The sequence below is a fragment of the Entelurus aequoreus genome, linkage group LG16, assembly GCF_033978785.1.
Source record: "Entelurus aequoreus isolate RoL-2023_Sb linkage group LG16, RoL_Eaeq_v1.1, whole genome shotgun sequence".
Classification (NCBI taxonomy): Eukaryota; Metazoa; Chordata; class Actinopteri; order Syngnathiformes; family Syngnathidae; genus Entelurus; species Entelurus aequoreus.
In genome coordinates this window covers 46902156-46927000 of record NC_084746.1, presented here as the reverse complement: position 1 = coordinate 46927000, position 24845 = coordinate 46902156, and the positions used below count along the sequence as shown (strand labels likewise).

Genomic DNA, 24845 nt, shown 5'->3' with positions numbered 1-24845 from the left:
GTACCTAATTCCCGAAAGTGCAACGTTTGACAGTGTAGTATTTTACCAAATCCATCACTGACGATTAAACTATTAACCCTCTTTCCACTTCTGTTCACTACATTCCAACGCTACGGTTTTCTCTCCGTTGTTGGCAAGATGGTGACGATTGAAACTGGAAAGCGCCCAGCACGGTGCACTCGACGCTTTAGGAGTCACTTCTCAGTGCTCGCACACATATGCACTCAACAGAACTGCACCAATTGAGACAGAGCGCAGGGTTATCACAGTTACACCCGTCCAAACCAACAGCACCAATGTAGGAATTGGATACTAGTGTGAAAGCCCCCGAGACTTGCTTAATTCTGAGTTCCTGGTGCCACGCTGATCACTACATAACCATGTCATCTACACGCTTTTCTTATCTGCTCTTTCAGTCATGCTGATCCTGCTGACTGTCCTAACAGTTTTGGGCCTGCTCCATGTCTAACGAGACCAGAAGTGAGGAGGAAGAGCAGGCGGTCATCGGTTCCAATGATGACACATCACATGGGTTCTATTAAAAGTTTTTACTGTCTTCTATGACTACTTACTCAAACGTGTGTAGGTACTTGAGAGCAGCAGGGCTCGGCTAATTGTTTGCATCGACATCATTAAAGCAAGCTCATTTCGACAAAAGGGAACTTCATGCCTCACGAGTTTGTACAGTTTGAGAAGAGCCAAACGCAGGCGACATTTAATTTTGTGTTTATTTGTTGCATGTAGCAGCAGTGTAAAGTATTTATGGATTTGTTGTGATCTAGACGCATTAATAAAGATGAAACTGTCATTTTGTCCTTCAAGACGCCGTTGCATCACAATGGTAATGCTCAAATCTTGTTCTTTTTTTTTTAGCAAAATAAATTATTCAGATTGACTTTTGGCCGTTACAAAAAGCTCTGTGCAGTTGAAGAGACGATATAGCTCTCAACTGACCTAAGAACTTAACTAGATGAAGTAGCCGTAAAGCAGGAAGCATCTGACTTGACTCTTGATTGGTCAACACTGCAAAAAGTCAGTGTTCAAAAACAAGAACAAAAAATACAAAAATTAGGGGTATTTTATTTGAACTAAGCAAAATTATCTGCCAATAGAACAAGAAAATTTGGACTTTCCAAAACAAGGAAAATTAGCTAACTTCAATGAACCCAAAAGTACCTTAAAATAAGTATTTTCTCTCTAACAACAAGTGCACTTTTCTTGGTAGAAAAAACAAATATGAGACCTTTTTGCTCAATATGTTGTAAAATATTCTTAAATAAAGTAAATGCTAGTGCCATTATCTTGACATAATGATATGCGCTCGGCATTACATTTCTTGAAACCAGCAAACTTATACTAAAAACTAATTAATTGTTCTTAATGGAAAGGCAACAAGGCAAGCGCTTGTTACTTTCGGGGTCTCCTAGCCGCTCAGGCAAATCATATTGTCTAAAAATGCATTTTTCCATCGACAACATGACATTATCGCGCCAAGTGCGTGCTCTTTCAGTCAATTAGTGCGCATATATACAGCCCGGCCCCCGGACAAATTTTTTGTATTGTAATTTTGAAGAATTTATCTGAATGTGCATGAACTATTTCTGTTCAAAATTGTTTGAAATGTTAAATGTTTAAATATTAACTGTCAGTTTACTGTACTGTGCCAACTGTACTACTATACGAGTATGTATTTTCTCTTGTTTCATTGGAAATAAAGCAGCAAAGTCCATTTGGCTGTCATCTGTTTTAATTATGAGACACAATTGTGTCAAAGTCATGACTTTTTATTTCATGCTTGAAGTAAGAAATGATTACTTTAAAAAAGTAGTTTTATACTTGTGAGTGTTGATGACACAGCTTTGCGTTAGTTGATATTCTAGTTTCAAGTATGTTTTACTCAATATAGGTCATAACATCTCAGCAACAAGCTGTAATATATTACTGAAATGATTTAGGACCAAAACACTTAAAACAAGTAAAACACTAACATAAAATCTGCTTAGTGAGAAGAATGATCTTATCAGACAGAAAATAATCTTACTTAGATTTCAGTTTTTGCAGTGCAGAAACTTTCAATGGAATGTTGGCCCTCTGCTACAGTTCATTCCCTTGTTATGGCGTCTACAAGAACAATTTGGGTATAATTAGGCCACTCCGCCTCACAGAAGAACGTTGTGTTGAAAGTTGACTGCCAAGTTATTAGCCTTCAAATGTTCTCAAACCAGCTACGTGGGTAATTACCGCAAATATTTGTAGAGGGCTGGGGCACAAAAAAAAAAAAAGAACGCACAACAGCTACTGAATAATTAATCTATTATTGTTTCATACTCAACTGAACTTTTCATTGCAGAATGCATTCAAACTTAACGACAAAACTCAGACATTAACGAGGAAGTGTACAATAGAGAGCTGATCAAAGTTAGCATAGTTTTAGACTTGGAGAGGTCTGCCCACTCTACAGGGCGATTTATTGTTATAGTAGATAAATAAATAGATAATCCTTAAAGGGGCACGATTATCCAAAATAAATGTTTCTTACCTATTGGTACCTGTTTTTGTGTAATTGCGATATGCAGTCCATAAATTTTGAAATCAAACCATGGAGGCATGGCGGAGATATTTACAACACAATCTTGCCTTCCTTCATACATCCTCCAAGAGTCGTTTGGAATTTGCCCCATATGTGACATCAACGGATATCTCCATATATGGTAAAATTTTACCCAAAGAGATTTGCGCGAGTCCGCCGTTGTAGTCAATAAGTTCCTTCATTTTTCTCTATCTTGTTGTAGGGCAGACTGGCTCGTACATGCACATGCATCTTCTGCTGTTGCGATTTCTAATATAAAGTAGCGTATAGTTCTAATATATCGGTCAGTAGACTCCTTATGGAAGCAATAAAAACTACAACATGGCTGACGGTGAGTCAAACTGGAGGCACATAAATAAGACCATAAACAAGTTGAAAAACTTATTCGGGTGTTACCATTTAGTGGTCTATTGTACGGAATATGTACTGTACTGTGCAATCTACTAATAAAAGTCTCAATCAATCAAAAACTCACAAAACGGCGCATCCTGAAAAGACAGTCAGAAAGTGGCTTGAAGATGGTCTGTAAAACATAATTTATGCAACATTTTGACCAAAGAACCACCATTACATGATATATAGACCACAGGGACGTGTTTTAAATGTAGAACAAATCCTAATCTGACCCCTTTAAGTTTCATTTAATATCTCCGTTTATTGATTTACAACGGTTTTAATTGGTAACCATTCTTTCTTAAGGGAGAACTGCACTTTTGGGGAATTTTGTCTATCATTCACAATCCTTATGTAAGACAAGAACACGTTTTTATTTCTTTATGCATTCTAAATATTAAATAAATGCATTTTAAAAAGTCAGCTTACAATGGATCATATGGGAGCCGCTCAATTGTGCCTAAAATGTTTGGTCTAAGCCACTCAAACGTTGCGACCATCAAGAAGGATAAAGATGGTATCTTTGAACACGTAAAATAATTAATAAATAAGATCTGTATCAATAGGTTGTAGGTAGACATGTCCGATAATATCGGGCGATAAATGTTTTAAAATGTAATATCGGAAATTATCGGTTTCAAAAAGTTAAATTAATGACTTTTTAAAACGCAGCTGTACGGAGCGGTACATATCCGGTAAAACACAGACGTAGGGCATACTTGCCAACCCTCTCGATTTTCCCGGGAGACTCCCGAATTTCAGTGCCCCTCCCAAAAATCTCCCGGGGCAACCATTCTCCCGAATTTCTCCCGATTCCCACCCGGACAACAATATTGGGGGCGTGCCTTAAAGGCACTGCCATTAGCGTCCTCTACAACCTCACGTCCGCTTTTCCTCCATACAAACATGGTACCGGCCCATTCACATAGTATGTGCGGCTTTCACACACACCTAAGTGAATGCAAGTCATACTTTATCAACAGCCATACAGGTCACACTGAGGGTAGCTGTATAAACAACTTTAACACTGTTACAAATATGCGCCACACTGTGAACCCACACCAAACAAGAATGACCAACACATTTCGGGAGAACATCCGCACCGTAACACAACAAACACAACAGAACAAATACCCAGAACCCCTTGCAGCACTAACTCTTCCGGGACGCTACAATATACACCCACGCTACCACCAAACCCCGCCCACCTCAACCCCATCTCCCGAATTCGGAGGTCTCAAGGTTGGCAAGTATGCTCTAGTATACTCTGGACTGAAGCTGTTGCCTTCATTGTTTTTGTAGCTGTTTTGAGGCATGTTTTTAAAAAAAATTAAAAAATAATGTACTTTGTGAAAGTCAAAGTATAGTATTTCCCATAGTTGTAATGGGCATCAGGATTATCTCAGGGAGAGCATGTCCCAAATTCCAAGCTGTTTTGAGGCATGTTTAAAAAAATAATGCACTTTGTGACTTCAATAATAAATATGGCAGTGCCATGTTGGTACTTTTTTCCATAACTCGAGTTGAAGTTGTTCTATTATTTTGGAAAACCTTTTTTTGATTGATTGATTGAAACTTGTATTAGTAGATTGCACAGTACAGTACATATTCCGTACAATAACACCCGAATAAGTTTTTCAACTTGTTTAAAGGCCTACTGAAATGAATTTTTTTTATTTAAACGGGGATAGCAGATCCATTCTATGTGTCATACTTGATCATTTCGCGATATTGCCATATTTTTGCTGAAAGGATTTAGTAGAGAACATCGACGATAAAGTTCACAACTTTTGGTCGCTGATAAAAAAAAGCCTTGCCTGTACCGGAAGTAGCGTGACGTCACAGGTTGAAGGGCTCCTCACATTTCCCCATTGTTTTCAATGCAGCGAGAGCGATTCGGACAGAGAAAGCGACGATTTCCCCATTAATTTGAGCCAGGCTGAAAGATTCGTGGATGAGGAACGTGAGAGTGAAGGACTAGAGTGCAGTGCAGGACTCATCTTTTTTTCGCTCTGACCGTAACTTAGGTACAAGCTGGCTCATTGGATTCCACACTCTCTCCTTTTTCTATTGTGGATCACTGATTTGTATTTTAAACCACCTCGGATACTATATCCTCTTGAAAATGAGAGTCGAGAACGCGAAATGGACATTCACAGTGACTTTTATCTCCACGACAATACATCGGTGAAGCACTTTAGCTACGGAGCTAACGTGATAGCATTGTGCTTAAATGCAGGTAGAAACAAAAGAAATAAGCCCCTGACTGGAAGGACAGACAGAAGATCAACAATACTACTATCAGGAGACACCGAACCAAACACTGGACCTACATTGTTGATACAAATGATTGTTACAGTGTAATAACTATTGTTACCTGTGGTAATGCCACTATGATACAACATCTGTATTATAATCCTTGAACAAAGTGAGAGTGAAACTCATGTGAATAATCACTGAATGGAGAACTGGGGGTGGGATTAAATAAGTTATCTTCTTCCCACTCCCTTTCAGGCAAAACTGGACAATAATGCACTATATTAATTTATATTATTATGTTTTGTCAACTTGTACGTTTTTGTCATTGCCTGAAATAAATAAATAAATGAAAGAAAAAAAAAGAAAAATGTAACTACACGCCTGTCAAAGCCTAGCAATGCTGTTGCTAACGACGCCATTGAAGCTAACTTAGCTACGGGACCTCGTTAGAGCTATGATAGAAACATTAGCGCTCCACCTACGCCAGCCCTCATCTGCTCATCAACACCCGTGCTCACCTGCGTTCCAGCGATCGACGAAGGACTTCACCCGATCATCGATGCGGTCGGCGGCTAGCGTCGGATAGCGCGTCTGCTATCCAAGTCAAAGTCCTCCTGGTTGTGTTGCTGCAGCCAGCCGCTAATACACCGATCCCACCTACAGCTTTCTTCTTTGCAGTCTCCATTGTTCATTAAACAAATTGCAAAAGATTCACCAACACAGATGTCCAGAATACTGTGGGATTTTGCGATGAAAACAAAGCTGTTTGTATTGGGATACAATGTGTCCGAATACTTCCGTTTCAACCCTCGACGTCACACGCATACGCCATCATACACAGACTTTTTCAACCGGAAGTTTCGCGGGAAATTTAAAATTGCACTTTATAAGTTAACCCGGCCGTATTGGCATGTGTTGCAATGTTAAGATTTCATCATTGATATATAAACTATCAGAGGCCTTTAAGTTGGGGTCCACGTTAATCAATTCATGGTAAAGTTACATTGTTTAATGCATCCAGAGGGGCATCTCAACAAAATTAGGCATAATAATGTGTTAATTCCACGACTGTATATATCGGTATCGGTTGATATCGGAATCGGTAATTAAGAGTTGGACAATATCGGAATTTTGGATATCGGAAAAAAAGCCATTATCGGACATCTCTAGTTGTAGGTGTACCTAATGTTTTGGCCTCATAACATATGACTTGAAACTCAAACTTCCTTCATTTCAATATTTTATTGCAATTTATTCCTTTACAGTAAAACAGAAGGGGAATAGTATAATAAAAAAAACGACATACACAAGATTTCAAAGCAACTGAAAGATGACAGAAGCTGTTGGGCTGGGGGGCATAGGAATAGGGACGTGGGCTACTAGCTAATAAAAACGCAAACAAAAGAACAACAAACTGCACAAGTAGAGTCCGTCCAGCTGTCAGTTGAGACGCGTTAAAAGAGTCTATAGCAAATTATTCCTGTCACAGCGGTGCAACCGGCCACGAATAACGCTTTGATAACTCTGTGTGTGTGTTTTTTTGTGCGCGCGCCATGCTGGTTTCCGTGCACGTCTGCAGTGTTTTTTTTCTCCTCTTTGTATCTACACTATGAATATTAAAACTGAAGTCCTACTAGAAGCGGCGAATGGGGCGGGACCTACGAGTCATCTTCGCCATTGATGCTGTCGGCATCGTCGTCTCCGTCCACGTGCTCACCTTCCTCCTCCTCCTCTTCCTCGCCTTGGCTCTTCACCTGCAAAAAAACATCAACAGAACATTTCTTAGACAGGTCTCTTCAATGAAGAGTGATAATACTTTTCCGTCCATACCTCATCTTCATCTTCCTCCAGCAGGTCTCCCTCCTCTTCGTCGTCGTCATCCTCATCATCCTCATCCGAGTCGTTGAGGTCCGGGGTTTCCCTGTCCCTCTTTATGGCCTCGTCTTTCTTGCTGCTCGAGTGAGGGGGAGAAGTCACTTCTCCGGGCTCCGGCTTTATATTCTTGTCTGTCGGACACAAACAACACAAGTTTCCGCTTGTGATGTCACAGTATATGTAGGCATTCACCTTTACCTCAGCGAACCGCAGCTCCCAACAATGCTGGCAGCTCTCATGCACGCTACCATTCCCATGCTCAACTAAGTGTACACAAGACACTGATATCTTGCGACATGCTGGTGTCCCCAGCAATTCACACACAAATGGTTGTGCGTTGATAAAAAAATACGGCTTAACAATCTCGGGTTTCCCCTTAATGTAATTGAATGTGGTGCGCCGCCACAACATTTTCATTACCGCCACATCTTAAAAACAAGTAGATTTTTTTTTTAAACTTGAAAGCAAATGAAAAGAATATATTGTAGCTTGCAGGAAAAAAAACATACAAAGTCTGACGCTATTCTTAACTTTTATTACTAATTTTATGATAAACGACACGATTCCAACAGGTTCTACAACCCGTGCAAATACTTTCGTCTATGTGAGTCCACGCTTCCCCAGACACACAACACTTCCTCGTTCTCCGCTAATCACGTTTTAGGCACGGTACATGTTGGGACATCAAAGCCAAACCAAAACAAAACTAGCTGATGGTTACAGTAAGAATTGTATAGTATAATATATATATATATATATTATATATATATATATATACACACAGTCGTGGTCAAGAGTTTACATACACTTGTAATTAGGGATGTCCGATAATGGCTTTTTGCCGATATCCGATATGCCGATATTGTCCAACTCTTTAATTACCGATACCGATATCAACCGATACCGATATCAACCGATATATACAGCCGTGGAATTAACACATTATTATGCCTAATTTGGACAACCAGGTATGGTGAAGATAAGGCACTTTTTTAAAAAATGAATAAAATAAAATAAGATAAATAAATTAAAAACATTTTCTTGAATAAAAAAGAAAGTAAAACAATATAAAAACAGTTACATAGAAACTAGTAATTAATGAAAATTTGTAAAATTAACTGTTAAAGGTTAGTACTATTAGTGGACCAGCAGCACGCACAATCATGTGTGCTTACGGACTGTATCCCTTGCAGACTGTATTGATATATATTGATATATAATGTAGGAACCAGAATATTAATAACAGAAAGAAACAACCCTTTTGTGTGAATGAGTGTGAATGAGTGTAAATGGGGTGGGTTGGTGCACTAATTGTAAGTGTATCTTGTGTTTTTTATGTGGATTTAATAAAAATTTTTAAAAAATAATTAAAAAAAACCCGATACTGATAATAAAAAAAACGATACCGATAATTTCCGATATTACATTTTAACGCATTTATCGGCCGATAATATCGGCAGACCGATATTATCGGACATCTCTACTTGTAATGAATGTTTTTTGTGACCAACAAGTATGTGTTCCAATCACTCTATCACAAAAAAATAAGAGTTGTAGAAATTATTGGAAACTCAAGACAGCCATGACATTATGTCCTTCACAAGTGTACTTTTGACCACGACTGTGTGTGTGTGTGTGTGTGTGTGTGTGTGTGTGTGTGTGTGTGTGTGTGTGTGTGTGTGTGTGTGTGTGTGTGTGTATGTCAAGAGGAGTGGTCAAAAACTCAACCAGAAGCTTGCTAGAAGCTTGTGGATGGCTACCAAAAGTGCCTTATTGCAGTGAAACTTGCCAAGGGACATGTAAGCAAATATTAACATTGCTGTATGTATACTTTTGACCCAGCAGATTTGGTCAAATTTTCAGTAGACCCATAATAAATGTATAAAAGAACCAAACTTCATGAATGTTTTTTGTGACCAACAAGTATGTGCTCCAATTACTCTATCACGAAAAAATAAGAGTTGTAGAAAGTATTGGAAACTCAAGACAGCCATGACATTATGTTCTTTACAAGTGTATGTAAACTTTTGATCGAGACTGTGTGCACGCGTGCACGCACGCACGTTCATTCCTACAAGCCTGTTGAGCAGAAAAACCTTAATCATTTCATAGCAAATTACTCGATGACGTCATGGTGACCACGCTCAATACCATTGGCAGTCTACCTGCAATCTGACTACTCAATATATCCACGCTTACTTTCAGAGGTATTGACCCTTGACAAGACATCAGAAAATGGTATCTGAAATGTTATGGTTTTACCAGTTTTATTAGATCGCACTTGTGACCAAAATTTCCAAAAGTAAAAAAAAAAAGAAAAAGCAAAAAGGTATAATGTAATGACAAAAAGTATAAATATTAATACCAATGACACAAATAATACTCTTGTCCTCTATAAAATAAAACAGTTCTCTGTCAGATTATATCTGCAGGGATTGATTTCAGCTCGTTTTGAAAATGTTTAATGATCAAAATTGCTCCCCAATTATTTTATTTTCAGTATGCCGCCCTTGCTGGAAAGTTCCTGACAGAGCATAAATCAAACTTTTTGCAAACAGAAAAATTGGGAAGTATTTTGTACATATATAAGTGGAGGGGGCGTGGCTGTGTACTGTCATGAGAGACTGCAGGCAAAAAGAAGAGGGGACCTGGAGAGTGATGACTTTGAATGCGCATGGGTTCAAATACAACCGCGCCGGACCCCCAGCAGTGTCTCAACCATATTTGTGGGAAACCTATATCACCCACCATGGGCAGATAAAAAATCGTGCCAGGACCAAGTCCTGGAGTATTTAATAACCACCATAGACACAATTAAAGTGTCTTCCCCCCATATGGGGCTATATTTATGTGGGGATTTCAATAAATTGCCCACAAAAATGCTGACCTCCTCCCACCCCGATATTCGGCAGATAGTTAAACGTCATACACGTGGGCAAGCCACCCTAGATCTGATTTTTACAAACATGGCTAACTTCTACAGCCCCCCAACCACCCTTGCCCCCCTAGGTGCAAGCGACCACAAGTGCTTGGTGCTGAGCCCAGTGAATACAACAGGGCAGAAACAACAGGTGAAGAGGAGGAGGGCTCGATTAGTGACCACAGAAAGAAAAGAGGCTCTGTCAACATGCATTGCTATGACTGACTGGTCTGCTGTCTATGAGGCTGTGGACGTCACTGCCAAAGCAGCAAGTTTTAACAACTATATCCAGACAGCAATGGACATATGCATGCCTGTGCGACTGAAAAAAATTACAAATGCGGACAAACCATGGATGACAGAGAAAATAAAACAGGCTATAAAGAAAAGACAAAAAGCCCACAATAAATGGGGTAAAGTGGGAAAATGGAGAGAAATCAGAAACTTCGTCCAAAGACTTATACGCAAGGCAAAAACTAGATATTATAAAAATGAAATGCAAAACCTAAAGAAAAAGAACCCCAAAGAGTGGTGGGACTATATAAATAAAGGACTAGGACGCGCTAAATCATCAACTGATGGAATAATCAAAATACAGGAAGTTGAAGAGGACAAAACTGCAGAAGCCCTGAACAACTTCTTTGCGGAGTCGTGGACTAAAGCAACGCCCTATTGTGTCTATCCCCTACCAAGAGCTACACCAAGTGACATCTGTAGCATAGGTGAGATGAAGCTAGCCCTCACTCGACTGGACCCCCAGAAAGCAAGTGGGCCGGATGGCATTCCCACCTGGCTGCTGAAAGAACATGCAGAGGACCTGGCACCGGTCATCACACATCTGGCCAACTGCTCTTTCCAACAGGGGTGTGTCCCCGATGTATGGAAGGAGTCCAATGTCTGTCCCATACCCAAAGGCCAAGACCCTGGCTCAATCTCAAACTGGCGTCCTATCTCACTAACTTCTTGTGTGGGGAAAACAATAGAACGTTTTGTGTTGAAAAAGCTTATGCCAACAGTGCTTGACGTATGTAAAAATCAATATGCATATCTGCCTAAGCACAGTACTACAATGGCTCTAGTCAGGGCAATGCACACCTGGCTTACCGAAACCGATTCCAAACCAACGATGGTGAGAGTACTGTTGGCAGATATGTCGAGAGCTTTTGATGTAATTGACAATGGGATCCTGATGCAAAACATACTGGACCTAGGACTGTGCCCATATCTGACAGCCTGGCTACATAGTTACATCTCAGGAAGGAGACAGAGAGTGGTGGCAAATGGAGCTCACAGCCCCTGGATTGAAGTTACATCTGGGGTGCCACAAGGGGGTGTTGTCTCCCCATATGTCTTCCTCCTTTACATGGCCACCCGGGATGCTGTTTTTGAGGACACCCTTGATGTCGGATATGCAGATGACATCGGGCTATCGAGAGCGATCCCCATATCCAACATCATGTCAGACACAACGATGTGTCAGGAGGCACAAAGGCTGGATGAATGGGCAGCAAATAAGAAAATGATACTCAACGGGAAGAAGTCGGTAGAACTCCGGATATGTTTTGCCCGAAATCCATCACAACCTCCTGCACTGATGTTGGGGGGACAGGAGGTCCCTGTCGTGGAAACAACAAAGTACCTGGGTTACCACCTCGATCAAAACCTGACTGGAGATGTGCACATGGAGAAGGCAATAAAAACCGCCTCCAAGCGGCTGCACTACCTCACAGTCATGGCGAGACATGGACTACCTGCAGACGACCTTGTTACCATCTACACCACTCTCATCAGGCCGAGTCTGGAATATAGCTCAGTGCTCTTAGTGGGCTGCTCCAAAAAACAACAGGCAGAGCTAGAGCGAGTCCAGAAACGTGCCTGTAAAATCATTACGAGGAGAGCTGGAAACATCTCACAACCCCTACCATCACTCCAGACCAGGAGAGAGGAGGCTGCAGTGAAGCTGGTCAGGGATATGCATGATGAGCAACACCCTCTGCATGACCTGCTACCTCCAACACGAGGCAGCCGCACTGCCAGGACATTGAGGAACCAACATAAGCTGGCTGAACCCGAGCCCAAAGCCAAGACAAAGAGACTTAAAAACTCTACCCTGCATACTGCAATTAAACTGTATAATAATACTATCTAATTAAATAAGTAATACAGTCATTTACCAGAATGCTAATAGTTTCCATGCTGCTGTTGCCCTGAAAATGAAAATGTTTTTTTTTTTAATATAAAATACTGTCTGTTCTTTTAATTTTTTTTATCTTTGTTTGTTTAATATTCATTGTAAAGTTCAGCTGTTTTTTCAGTGGGGCCTTGGCTCCACTGCAAGCATGAATAAATAAAGTCAAGTCAAGTCAAAAGTCATATAATATGATAAAAGCAATCCAATGTAGGTCAATATATGCTCAAGTATCTGAACAAACCATGCACATTTTAGCTTTGTGTTACAAGTAACAATTTAGTCTATTTTAGGTAAGTCAAAAATAATGACTTAACTCGCAACGAGTATCGCACTATTCATGTACAACATATACACAGATTAATCACGCAATTTATTTTGACCATATATGCTCCTTCACCCTACCCGCAGATGGTTAACAGAAAGGCGGCGTGGGTGGTTATACGGTCAACTGCAACTGTTGTGCTCGCTGGAAAATCTCACTTCAAAATACACCCTGAATGGACTCAAGATAAGAATGTTACCAGGTTTAAAGCAAATGAACAACCTGCATTCAAGTAATACTTTTTTGAAATGTTCCTGGATGACATGCTGAAAATAAAATTGCAAATTTGTTAGGTCAAATATTAGGGTCTTTTTAACATTAATTAAATTTCTGCAAGTAATAACCTGTGATTAATCATAATTAATCTCAAATAGGATTATTTTGAATAAATGAATAATTCGACAGCACTATTTGATACATCATGATTAATTCATTTTAGGATATACAGAGTGAGCGGCAATGGCCCCCAGGTCGCACTTTGGACACCCCTGACATAAATTGTAGAAAGAAAGTGTGTGTCCTTCAATCTGGGGTATTATTTACACTCGTACCTGACTTCTTGCTGTGGTCCTTCTCCATGCGCTCCAGGCTATCCAGAAGGTCGTCCACCTTGCTTTTAATCTGAGTCAACTCGCGCTTTATGGTTTGCAGATCGTCCACTTTGACTGCAGGAAAAGTGTTAGAAGTGCTCGGTTAAGCAGGGCGGCACAAGCAGGCACACCAACAGCGTGATCATCCATCACATTGGAGCCCAGACTGGCATGCGGACGACTTACTACTTCTGGACGAGTAGGCCCTCTGGCTGCTCTTGGAGGACGAGGAGAAGCTGCTCTTGGTCCGCCGGCTGCTCCCACCGCCGCTAAGGCTGACCCGCGGGCGCTTGGACGGGATGACGGCGCGAGACAGGGGCGGAGGAGGTGCGGGGACGCGGGACGGGTACGAGTACATTCTGGAGAGTACCACAACACAACAGAAGCCGCCTTTAGTGAGAAACGCTAGTCGGCGTGATGAAGGCTGTGTGTGGCCCGACAGGCTACTCACTTGTCATAGTAGTCTCTCTGGAAGTCGTAGTCCAGGTCGAAGGAAGAACTGCTGTGAGGGGAAAAATGAAAAATAGACTTGGGAACTGCAATGCAAAACTCAAGAGCTACAAAATGAGATCATGGTGACTAACCTGTACATGTCTCCAGCTGAACGTTTGGTGGTTTTGGACCGGTGCGGTTTGGGCTCTCCGGCCAGGTTGATGTCTGAAGCAAAAAGAGATCATGAGCCTTCTACACAATTTAAACACCAAACCTGGCATGACAAAAATACTGGAGGACAAACTTAATTGAACAATGCACAGGCAGACACTTAAAGGCCTACTGAAATGAGATTTTCTTATTTAAACGGGGATAGCAGATCCATTCTATGTGTCATACTTGATCATTTCGCGATATTGCCATTGCATTTTTGCTGAAAGGATTTAGTAGAGAACATCGACGATAAAGTTCACAACTTTTGGTCGCTGATAAAAAAAGTCTTGCCTGTGGTTATACGGAAGTAGCGTGACGTCACAGGTTGTGGAGCTCCTCACATCTGCACATTGTTTTCAATCATGGACGCCAGCAGCGTGAGCGATTTGGACCGAGAAAGCGACGATTACCCCATTAATTTGAGCGAGGATGCAAGATTTGTGGATGAGGAAAGTGAAAGTGAAGGATTAGAGGGCAGTGGAAGTGATTCAGATAGGGAAGATGCTGTGAGAGGCGGGTGGGACCTGATATTCAGCTGGGAATGACTAAAACAGTAAATAAACACAAGACATATTAATACTCTATTAGCCACAACATAACCAGGCTTATATTTAATATGCCACAAATTAATCGCGCATAACAAACAACTTCCCCCTCCCGTCCATATAACCCGCCAATACAACTCAAACACCCGCACAACACACTCAATCCCACAGCCCAAATTACCGTTCACTTCCGCAAAGTTCATACAGCACATATATTTCCCCAAAGTTACGTACGTGACATGCACATAGCGGCACGCACGGACGGGCAAGCGATCAAATGTTTGGAAGAAAGCTGCGTACTCACGGTAGCGCGTCTGCTATCCAACTCAAAAGTCCTCCTGGTTGTGTTGCTGTAGCCAGCCGCTAATACACCGATCCCACCTACAGCTTTCTTCTTTGCTGTCTTCATTGTCCATTAAACAAATTGCAAAAGATTCACCAACGCAGATGTCCAGAATACTGTGGAATTTTGCGATGAAAACAGAGCTGTTTGTATTGGGACACAATGGTGTCCCAATACTTCCGCACAATCCGTGACGTCACGCGCAAACGTCATCATACCGAGACGTTTTCAGGCGGATATTTCCCAGGAAATTTAAAATTGCACTTTATAAGTTAACCCGGCCGTATTGGCATGTGTTGCAATGTTAAGATTTCATCATTGATATATAAACTATCAGACTGCGTGGTCGGTAGTAGTGGGTTTCAGTAGGCCTTTAAGAAATACAACCTGTGCGAATAAGGATGCCTTACCAAGCACCTGTCCGACAATTATCCGCCCATCCTCCCCAGTGACGGCAGTGCGGGCGTTCCTCTCGTTGGCGTACTGCACAAAAGCGTAGCCCTTGTGCACAGAGCAACCCACAATTTTGCCGTACTTGGAGAAGATGGCCTCCACGTCAGCCTTGGTGACCATCAAGGTGTTGAGGTTGCCGATGAAGACCCGCGAGTTGAGCGAGCGCAGGTCCGTCTTGTTGGTGACGTTGCTGCTGGCCATGAGGCTGGCGGTGGTGGGCGAACGACTGGTGGGAAGAGACACACAACACATGCACAGTTAGTTAGCCACAGACCGACATTACACCAGCCCATCCGGATTAACTTTGCCTCCTGGCTGAAATGCAGGGATAAAGCACATCAGTACCGATGTCCTCAAAGAAGTGACGGAAAATTCTTAAGACGAAGACTCACAGGGGGGCCATCAGCCTTTCTCCTAAATCTTATCTCCATTTAGCAAGGAAGGTGTGTTGGCACTATAGTGACCCTCTACGCCCCCCTTGGAAATAAGCGGTTGTCAACATAACTGAAAGCAAAACTATCCATTGTTTGCACTTTCACTTCTACCTTTGTCCAGAGACATAAGAATGGGTGATTGTGAAGAATGTTTGTTGACATGATTTCCTTGCATTTTTATGTATTTTATGCCTTAATTTAACAGAGCTGCTGCGCTGATTTGGTTGTAATTTGATGACATTGACAATCAAGTTTTTGCGCATGCATGTATATTTCTTCCTGTGGCAAGTAATCCAAATAATAAATGTGCGCACTTTTTTAGTTGCTGATGTAGAATCCAGATTAATACTACCATGCTTTTATTTTGAAGCTTACTTTGCACTGACCAGAGAGCCACTGTGTGCAAATGTTAAGACTGTATTTGTTGCCGTTTCACGCTGCTTCGTGATAGTGAAGAGACTATCAATTTGCCCACATAAATGGACCCATTTTTCATGAAAATAACATCTTTACCTCTCATATTTTATGCCCACAAAAATGGGCTTCCCTGTGTAAAACATCAAATGTTAGGTACAATATGTCACCATTTTAAAATGACATTTTCTTAAAGCAAAGATCTAAGAGCACCACTAAGGGCAAGCATAGGTTACCAACAGTCGTTTAAGAAAACAAACGTACAAAATACCGTAAATGTCGACGTTTGTCACAATTACAGGTTTGACTTGTAAGAGTTGCCGTATGAGCCGAATAAAAAGACTTTTCGACATTGAGGCTGTCAATCACAGCAGTTTTGTTACAAGTAAACAAAAAAGAAGGAAAGGGTTTAAAAAACGAATGGTTTGGTTGCTAGATTTATATTCAACTGGTGGGTGGAACCATGTGATTTTGCAAACATCGCTTTTATAACATAACGTTATCCTTTTGTGGCGTGTGTGTGTACTGGTAGGCAGTAACTTACATGGTTGGATCAGGAAAAAGGTGGGATTTTAAGCAGCTTGTTCAAACCATAGCACAAAACAGTAGGCGGGTACTTAAGTAATAAGAACACGGTGGACGGGAGTTAGGAAAAATTGGTCAATATTAACAATAAGACATTTTGCTGACGTAAACGAGATCAACTCAAGCAGGTTCCACTTTGTTTAGCCGCAAGATTGGGCAAAAACGACCAAAGTCATTCAAACCAAACAATACAATTGATTGACTATTCCAAGTCAGTAGGTAGTTAATGGTTGTTGTGACCAAAATGATCATGGCTAGTATTATCACTGTATTGCTGAATGTGCTCAAAAAGTACTTATACAAATTGAAATATTTTAACCAAGCTTTATTTAAACAAATGTTATAAAGTAAAAAGAAAACAATATACTTTCTTGGCAGAAGAAACATTAAATATTGTCATTGTTATAGTGTTTGAATATGTTTATCTTATTCCGTTTTAACTTGTGAAGCTTTTAGTATTTTTTTAATGATAAAGAAAAAACAGGTGTTAGGGGCACTTCACTTCCAGTTTATGACATCGCGCGAGTGCACTTCCTGTTCTTATTCTTTCAAGTATACATCAAGCACAGCCTGTAGATTTAATGTGTACAATTTGAAAGCTTATATGTTCAAACAGCAATGTGTTTACAGAAGTTTAGATTGGAGTATGTAATGGGGAAGGAGTTAATGTCTCCTGTATTTGTTAGCAAATACGCAAGCTAACGATAGCTTACATCTCCAGTAAATGAGCATTGTCAACATTTCAACAAAGTGAGGTTATCAATCACGGTTTTACGATAATTTAAAATGAAATAAACTAACCGTTGGGAGTTTTACCGCAGTTTATCATTATACAGTTTATCGTTACATCCCTTTAAGTCAGTAAGAGTTTGATTAGGAAATGACTAGGAGGCCCCCCTACCCCATGAGTCATTGCTTCTAAAGGAGACATGAATAGTACAATTAGAAGAAGGGCCACTAGGTGGCAGATGCTACTCCAGCGCAACCTGCAAAGAAAAGGAATTTGTCATTAAGCAACTTAATGTCCAGCATCGTAATGCTGGACATTAAATAACACACAATAAATACATACTAAATTATTAGGACTGTGTTCTCAGTGCATAAGCAAGCGATTTAAAAGTGCAGTCCATTAAGTAGACAAGCCTAAATGTCCGATAGGGTTATGTGACAATTTAGGTTGCTGGTAAATAATATAAACATAAATGCTTGTTGACTAAGGAAGAAAACCACTATCTATGCTTCCTTGCCCCAATTAATGACCAGGAAATTACACCTCAAACAAACACCATGACTAAACCCTAATCTCCGATAAGCATACCAACTACCTCTTATAGATGCCTGATACTCTCTGCAGTTGTGTAAAGAACCATCATGTGTGGAAATATGGTAAACATCTTAGAAGTTGAATTTGAATACATTGCTGGGCATGGGGGAATATTCCTAACATTTGCAACATGAAGCGAGATGATATCGTCTTGACAATATCATGAAAAGCAATCAATTGTAATTCTAATCGTCAGATTAAAACACAAGACGGACGTGTGTTATTATTTTAAGACTTGCATTGTCCCGTCGCAGCCGCCCCACCTCACCAGGTAAAGGTGAGGCCTTTGCCAAATTTCCAGATTTTTGAGGGCCCACATTGCAAACATCAACAGTGAGTGGACCTCCTCCCCCTCTGTTCCACCAACCGACAGGGAGGATAGAGAGGAGGAGGTGGAGGAAGAAGAACATGTGGGGTGGTGGGTTTGTTTGGAACAGTCATGACTCACTCCATAGCGTCTGTGTGCAGGGTAGTCGTCAGTCTGACACTGGGGGGGCTGGGCTCAGTTTGGGCTGGGCTCAGTTTGGGCTGGTGTCTCGACCTTCACCTTCGCCCCTCGCGATTTTTACTGAGGCGACAGAAAACAACACCTCAGTCAAGCTAAGCAGGGTTATGTCGCAGCAAGTCTTCTTACCTGTGTGGAGTGTGTGCAGGGGTGGGGATTAGTGGCTAGTAACAAAAATCGTCCAAGAACCAGCCATCTTAGTAAGAGGGGAGGAGGAGGCTAGTGTTTGTAGTACAATGGCGCTAGCATCACATTTTCTAGCTATCTACATGTATGTTTGACATCTATTGGGGCCCGACAGTTACAGTACATTAGATACAGTGGAACAAAAATCAAGAGACATGTGATTGTGGGATGACATTTACATGCTTTAAATTGTTAGATACAGGAGAGCCAGTAAAACAGTGTAACAGGCGGGTCAGGCCAACAGTTGGTGATGTCTGTGTGGAGAAGTACCAAGTGTTTGCCCACCCTCCCTTATCCAAAATCGTCTTTTGAATCTCTTTTGATGTAAGTTGGAAAACAAGTGGTGCAAGTTGGGACTTCAAATCATAATCATATGATGTTACACAATACCTCTCACCTAATTAAAGTGTTTGTTTTTCCTGAGATTTGTTTAGAGTTAAATTTTTGAGAAATACATGTGACAATAGGCATAGAACCTTGAATGGGACTTTGAACTGCATAAATATAAGGTCAGTACAATATGAACATATTTTCAATAACATCACAAAGGTTCATTAATTGACCACAAACGCAAAGGTTTGCTCTGTGAACGCCTTCCCGCACCTTCTCCATAAAACATTTTTAAAAGGGAGTTGTTCTACTTTAAAAAACAATGTTGCTCTATACGGTGGTTAAATGTTCTGTACAAAAGCAAAAATGTAATTTAAAACTTTGCCTGTATATATATTAAATATTGTATTATGAATGTCCCTGGAACCTATTGTGTATATTACAATAGTTTATTGAAAAACTTATTTTGAAATTGGAACGACTTGTAAATTGTACTACTGTACCAACTTGTACAAGTCATGTAACACAATGTACACAAGTGATATACAACTTAATTGTTTTGAGGTCCACATTTCCAAAAAAGCTAAGGACCAGCATAATCTACAGTAGACATTTGATCATGGTCTATATATTTTGTCAGAATTACATGGGCGCTCTGCTGTTTAAGGACCTTCTGCAAAAAAAGCTAGTCAAAGATCATCTCTATGACAGTACTGCAGTGTTTTTATGAATTTTCTGCAGAAATATGGGCCTCTCAGAAGTTTTGTAAACTGAACTCACAGGTCACCATTTGAATAGCCCAAAGGATGAACTAGAGAACCTAAAATGGAACTTTGAGGAACACACCTAGTGTAACTAAACAAGTTGTACAAATAACTAGACTGCATTTGAAAGAAACAAGCTTCACAACACCCTAGGTACATAAATTACATTACGGAAAAAATGTGTAACTGCCAAAAAGGACAGAAGTTAAAGGAGTGCCTTGAGAAACGTCTGTTATGTAAATTGCAAGTTTGGAACCCAGTGTTTTGTTTGCTAGTAAGGTTAAAATGTCAACGCCACTGTGTTTATATAGGTCTAATACAAAAGGACCACTCTAGTGTTTTGAGGACTTTGCTAAAAAACAGATGGATCGAGGTTTGTCTCCAATGTTTTAAACTGAACCTGGGGACCAATATGGTGTCTTTCCTGGGCCGGATTTGGCTACAGGCTGCCAGTTGAATAACACTGATGCACACTTTAATGAAATAGTGTTCTAAACACAACAACAGGGCTTTGGACCTTTGTCGTCGTTTCAGTTGTGAACTACCTGTGCTTGAAACATTTAACATATCCGCACATATCCTCCATCTTTACCAACCAATGTTTTGGGCATTTGGACAGAACTGTTGGATACCACTAGCAAACACTTACATTGTTATGGCTCCAAAGAGGCGGTTAACATGTGGACAAACTCAAAGAGTAATAATGTTGTTGTCATTTAAAAGAATTATATAGTAAAAGGCCCATTTGTTGTAATTTTCTGCCAAAAAACAAACCTAGACTTGAAGTCACTAATCTATTAATCACACGGGCGTTACGAGGAAGTTGATTGCAGGTGGCTGAACAAGTATTTCGACACAATAGACTCCATTAAAAAACTTTTGTCTTTATGTGCGTCACTGGCTTTTGGTAAGAACTCAAGGAATGAAAACAGGCATGTAGTATTAGTCAGTGTGACATTATCAAATGACAGAGGGAAAACCCTAAAAAGGGAAATAATGACAGATTAATTACGGCTGTTAAGTTTGATGTAGGAGTGGATTACTCTTACTGGAGATAATAAACTATTTTTGAAAAGTCATGCATGTGAACAGCTTTTAAACGAAAGTATCTTATTTTTTTTGGCACATAAATAGGTTTGCATGTGGGATTTCACACTGAAGTTGTTCACTAATAAACTGATGTGGTGTTTATGTGTCAAGTTGAAAAGCAGTGACGTGCAGTCAAGGGAGGCAGGTGCCATCATGGAAAGAAAAAATGTTTATTAAATTGTTATATGTATCCAGTGATTATACTATAAAGTTATTTTCCATTTAACTTCACCAGTTTTAGATTATTTTTATTCAAAATCGCTGAATTTTCACATTTGCCGTTCAAATACTGAGAAGAGACTTGCGGTGAGTCAGCAGCCAGTTGAGCCTCACCATGGATTGCGCAATGACTCGGCTAACTGCTGGCCTGCTGTGCAGTGAGACCGTATTGCTATATGAATTATATTATACATTTCCATAGTTTAGTTAGCTGAGGTATATAATGTACAGTGTATTTTGTCAACAACTGTATGTGTGTAACGTATTTCTTGTGCTGAGCAATCATAAAACGGCTGCGAAGACGCACTGTGTGAGGCTCGCAGTAATCCCGCCTCATGGTGGTAGAGGGCGCTAGTGATCCCAGGGATCGTTTTTGCGACTACTCGGCTGCAGAATAAGTGACAACAAGCAGCAACAATTAGCGATCGTTTATTTTTTTCCTCTCGCCTGGACTTTTAACATGGAGGATTACATATCTAAAATAAAACAGTTTTCTAAACTGGACTTTCAATCGAAGCAGGAGGTGATAATTAAAGGAAGATCTCCATCGAGACAGAGAGACTTTTAAAACAGAAGAAAGATAAGGAAGACTTCTATAAACAAGTTATCGATGCTTTTGCTCAGAAGGAGCGGCGCATGGACTTCATTTATAAGTAAAGGTAAGACCATAATAACGGTTTTTTTTATTAAATGTGCTTTTTTATGTGCTACAGTTTGTATGTGTAAAGTTAAAGTACCAATGATTGTCACACACACACTAGGTGTAATTAAATTTGTCCTCTGCATTTGACCCATCCCATTGTTCACCCCATGGGAGGTGAGGGGAGCAGTGGGCAGCAGCGGCGCTGCGCCCGGGAATAATTTTTGGTGATTTAACCCCCAATTCCAACCCTTGATGCTGAGTGCCAAGCAGGGAAGAATGCTGGTATGAGCTTTTAAACATAACCCGTTAACTGCTGCCAATCAAATGGTGAATAAGATACTCTTTAGGGTTCATATGTTTGTAAATCTGACTGTGATGAAGTCAGTGCCTCACCAGCCATGAACCTCACCGCACGTCACTGTTGAAAAGAATAGTGGAGGTAAAGAAGGGGTGCCTTTAATATATTCAATATAAACCACCATCATACTCTTTCGGTTAAACAGGTTTTTAATCATTAAATGTGTGAGGTGTTCTGCAACAAGACTCAGGCCACTGGCAGTCCATACAAAATCAGAAAAAAAAATCCCTCGTCATCATGGCAGGAAAAACAGCGAAAAACAACCGACTGTTCCGTCTGAGCAAGAAAAGCAAAACCAGGTAAGAAAAATGACCGAAACCACTCGCAACAAAGCCCGCCTGGACACGCAGAGCGCCACCACCAGGCCTTAGAGTGAATTACAGGCCCTACTAGCCGCTAACAGGCGGCTAATGTTAGCCAGAGCTAAAAATGCAAAGCAAATAGATCAGCTTCACGTATCCTCCAAAAAATAAAAAATAGCAAAACCTGCAAAAGTCTGCGTTGTGTCGTCGATAATCTGTGACGTCAAGTGGGTCGGGGGGCCGCAGTTTGAACGATTACTGCAGACGAGCTAAGTAGCTAGCTATCTAAAAAGCGTGCCAAAAACCCCCCCATCAGTCCAGTCAAAGGTAGGTCTTCTGAACAACTGCTTACAAAAAAATCAACCTACTTGCAAAACTGGAAGAAACGGCGGCTAGGATGCATCCAAAGCGTCGTGTTTTGATAAAACCCACAAACAGCCTTTCTTTTTTTTTTTTTAGGGTGGGGGCGGGGGGCGAGCGTCTAGCTCTAGCTAGCTGGCCGCTCGCGATCTGCCCACTCGCAAAATAGAAAAAGCATCGCTGAAAAAAAAATCCAAAAAGGAAAGGAAAAAGGAAGGAAAAATTAAAAATATCTGGGAACAAAATACTCACCACGACCCTTACGAGCAAAATGCCTTTGCTTTCGGTAAAATCTGTCAAATTGATACTTAGGTCGTCCTTTTTGGCGAGCACAGGCGTTCGACCAGTGAGCAGCGAGCTAGCTTTCTTCTAGCAGACGAGCTAGCGGAGAGGCTATGGCGCATTATGAGGCTGGGGGCGCTGCTTTTGCGCGTCGGCGCGGCGCGGGCGAGCGGGGACCTAGCGGTGAGATTTCACATTGGTGGACAACAGTGGGCGCCGGCGTGTCGCGTAACTACAACCACGCCCCCCCCCCGGTTGTCGAATAAGCGGATGTTTTTGTTCTTGCCTCTTCTTCATCACTCATGGCGCATATAGTCAGATATTTACGAGACGTAAGGTTTTCCCAACAGTAGATATGTGTTCCCTTTCAGCCACCACACTCAACAGGGACACAATAATAAAGCCTATACGTTTGACGAATTTAGTCCCCACAATAATAAATACATGTACAATATAAAATAAATCAATGTCCCACAGTAAAACATTGCTAAAGTCGACCAAGAGAGTGCAGTGTTGTTCCACGTCTAAGTCGTTCTTAGCTCTCATTTAAAATATAGTGCAGTTCAGTTTCAGTTTATTTCGAACATGTAATGCAGTGGTCCCCACTTTTTATTTTTATTTTATTTTTTATTTTTTTTGTCATAAAAAAATACAATCATGTGTGCTTACGGACTGTATCCCTGCAGACTGTATTGATCTATATTGATATATAATGTAGTTTTGTGCGAATGAGTGTAAATGGGGGAGGGAGTTTTTTTGGGTTGGTGCACTAATTGTAAGTGTACATTGTGTTTTTTATGTTGATTTAATAAAAATAAAAATAAAAAAAATATATATATATTTTTTTTGTGCGGCCCGGTATCAATCGATCCACGGACCGGTACCGGGTCGCGGCCCGGTGGTTGGGACGACTGATGTAATGCATCACACAATTCCAGTTGTTTCATTACAGCACGTCCGAAAAGGAGTAGGAAGAAGCAGAGCTTATTTAATCCTACCCCTTTTCATGCCATAGCAATTTTATCCAATTTCCTTGTTCTCTGTAGCAGAACAGTAAACAAATGAATAATAAATAAATAATATACCATAGTAAGCGTATAAATATTAAATACATAAATAATCTTTGTCTCAATAAAAAAATATTGCTGCTTTGTTTGATTTCTTTAGTTAATCCGTTCCATAATTTAATTCCACATACTGATGATTGGCAACACTAAATTGGCCCTACTGTGTGAATGTTGTCTGTCTATCTGTGTTGGCCCTGCGTTGAGGTGGCGACTTGTCCAGGGTGTACCCCGCCTTCCACCCGAATGCAGCTGAGATATGCTCCAGCACCCCGGTAGAAAATGGATGGTTGGATATACTAAATGTTTTAAGTGTTGTACGAGCATACAAATGTTTTAAATGAGATTTTCCTCTGTTATATTTCTCCTCTTTTGTTGAGAAGAAGCATTTAAGTCCCATCTTAAAACTAATTTGTATACTCTAGCCTTTAAATAGAACCCCCTTTTAGACCAGTTGATCTGCCGTTTCTTTTCTGCTCTGCCCTCCTCTCCTTCGTGGAGGGGGGACACAGGTTCGGTGGCCACAGATGAAGTGCTGGCTGTCCAAATTCGGGACCCGGGGTGGACCGCTCGCCTGTGCATCGTTTGGGGACGTCTCTGCGCTGCTGACCTGTCTCCGCTCGGGACGGTCTCCTGCTGGCCCCACTATGGACTGGACTCTCACTATTATGTTAGATCCACTATGGACTGGACTCTCACAATATTATGCTAGATCCACTCGACGTCCATTGCACCGGTCGCCCAGGGAGGGGGGGTCCCCACATGTGCGGTCCCCTCCAAGGTTTGTCATTGTCCCATTGGGTTGAGTTTATCCTTGCCTTGATGTGGGATCTGAGCCGAGGATGTCGTTGTGGCTTGTG

At 40.9% G+C, this 24845-nt stretch overlaps 1 protein-coding gene and 1 long non-coding RNA gene across 4 annotated transcripts in view; one reads left to right on the top strand and one right to left on the bottom strand.

Annotated features, from left to right (window-relative positions):
* The window catches only part of LOC133631099 (uncharacterized), a 3364-nt gene extending 1635 nt beyond the window's left edge, over nucleotides 1–1729 (top strand). The window contains exon 2 of the long non-coding RNA XR_009821398.1: nucleotides 417–1729. This is a non-coding gene — a long non-coding RNA (uncharacterized LOC133631099). The remainder of the gene's footprint in view (nucleotides 1–416) is intronic.
* Nucleotides 1730–6465: 4736 nt separating this feature from the next.
* On the bottom strand, nucleotides 6466–23053 carry LOC133631097 (heterogeneous nuclear ribonucleoprotein C-like). Of its 3 annotated transcripts, none has more exons than XM_062023137.1 (9): nucleotides 22892–23050; nucleotides 18332–18451; nucleotides 15084–15352; nucleotides 13725–13797; nucleotides 13592–13642; nucleotides 13327–13499; nucleotides 13102–13215; nucleotides 7073–7248; nucleotides 6466–6996 (listed from the first exon to the last, which is right to left on the bottom strand). In XM_062023137.1, exons 2-9 carry the CDS (start codon nucleotides 18334–18336, stop codon nucleotides 6901–6903), a joined length of 957 nt encoding a protein of 318 aa, XP_061879121.1. In that variant the 5' UTR covers nucleotides 18337–18451; nucleotides 22892–23050; the 3' UTR covers nucleotides 6466–6900. The 3 variants fall into 3 exon arrangements, with proteins under 3 accessions (XP_061879121.1, XP_061879122.1, XP_061879123.1); XM_062023138.1 differs by lacking the exon at nucleotides 22892–23050 and adding an exon at nucleotides 22648–22872; XM_062023139.1 differs by lacking the exon at nucleotides 18332–18451 and having other exon boundaries at nucleotides 22892–23053.
* Between the last annotated feature and the right edge of the window lie 1792 nt (nucleotides 23054–24845).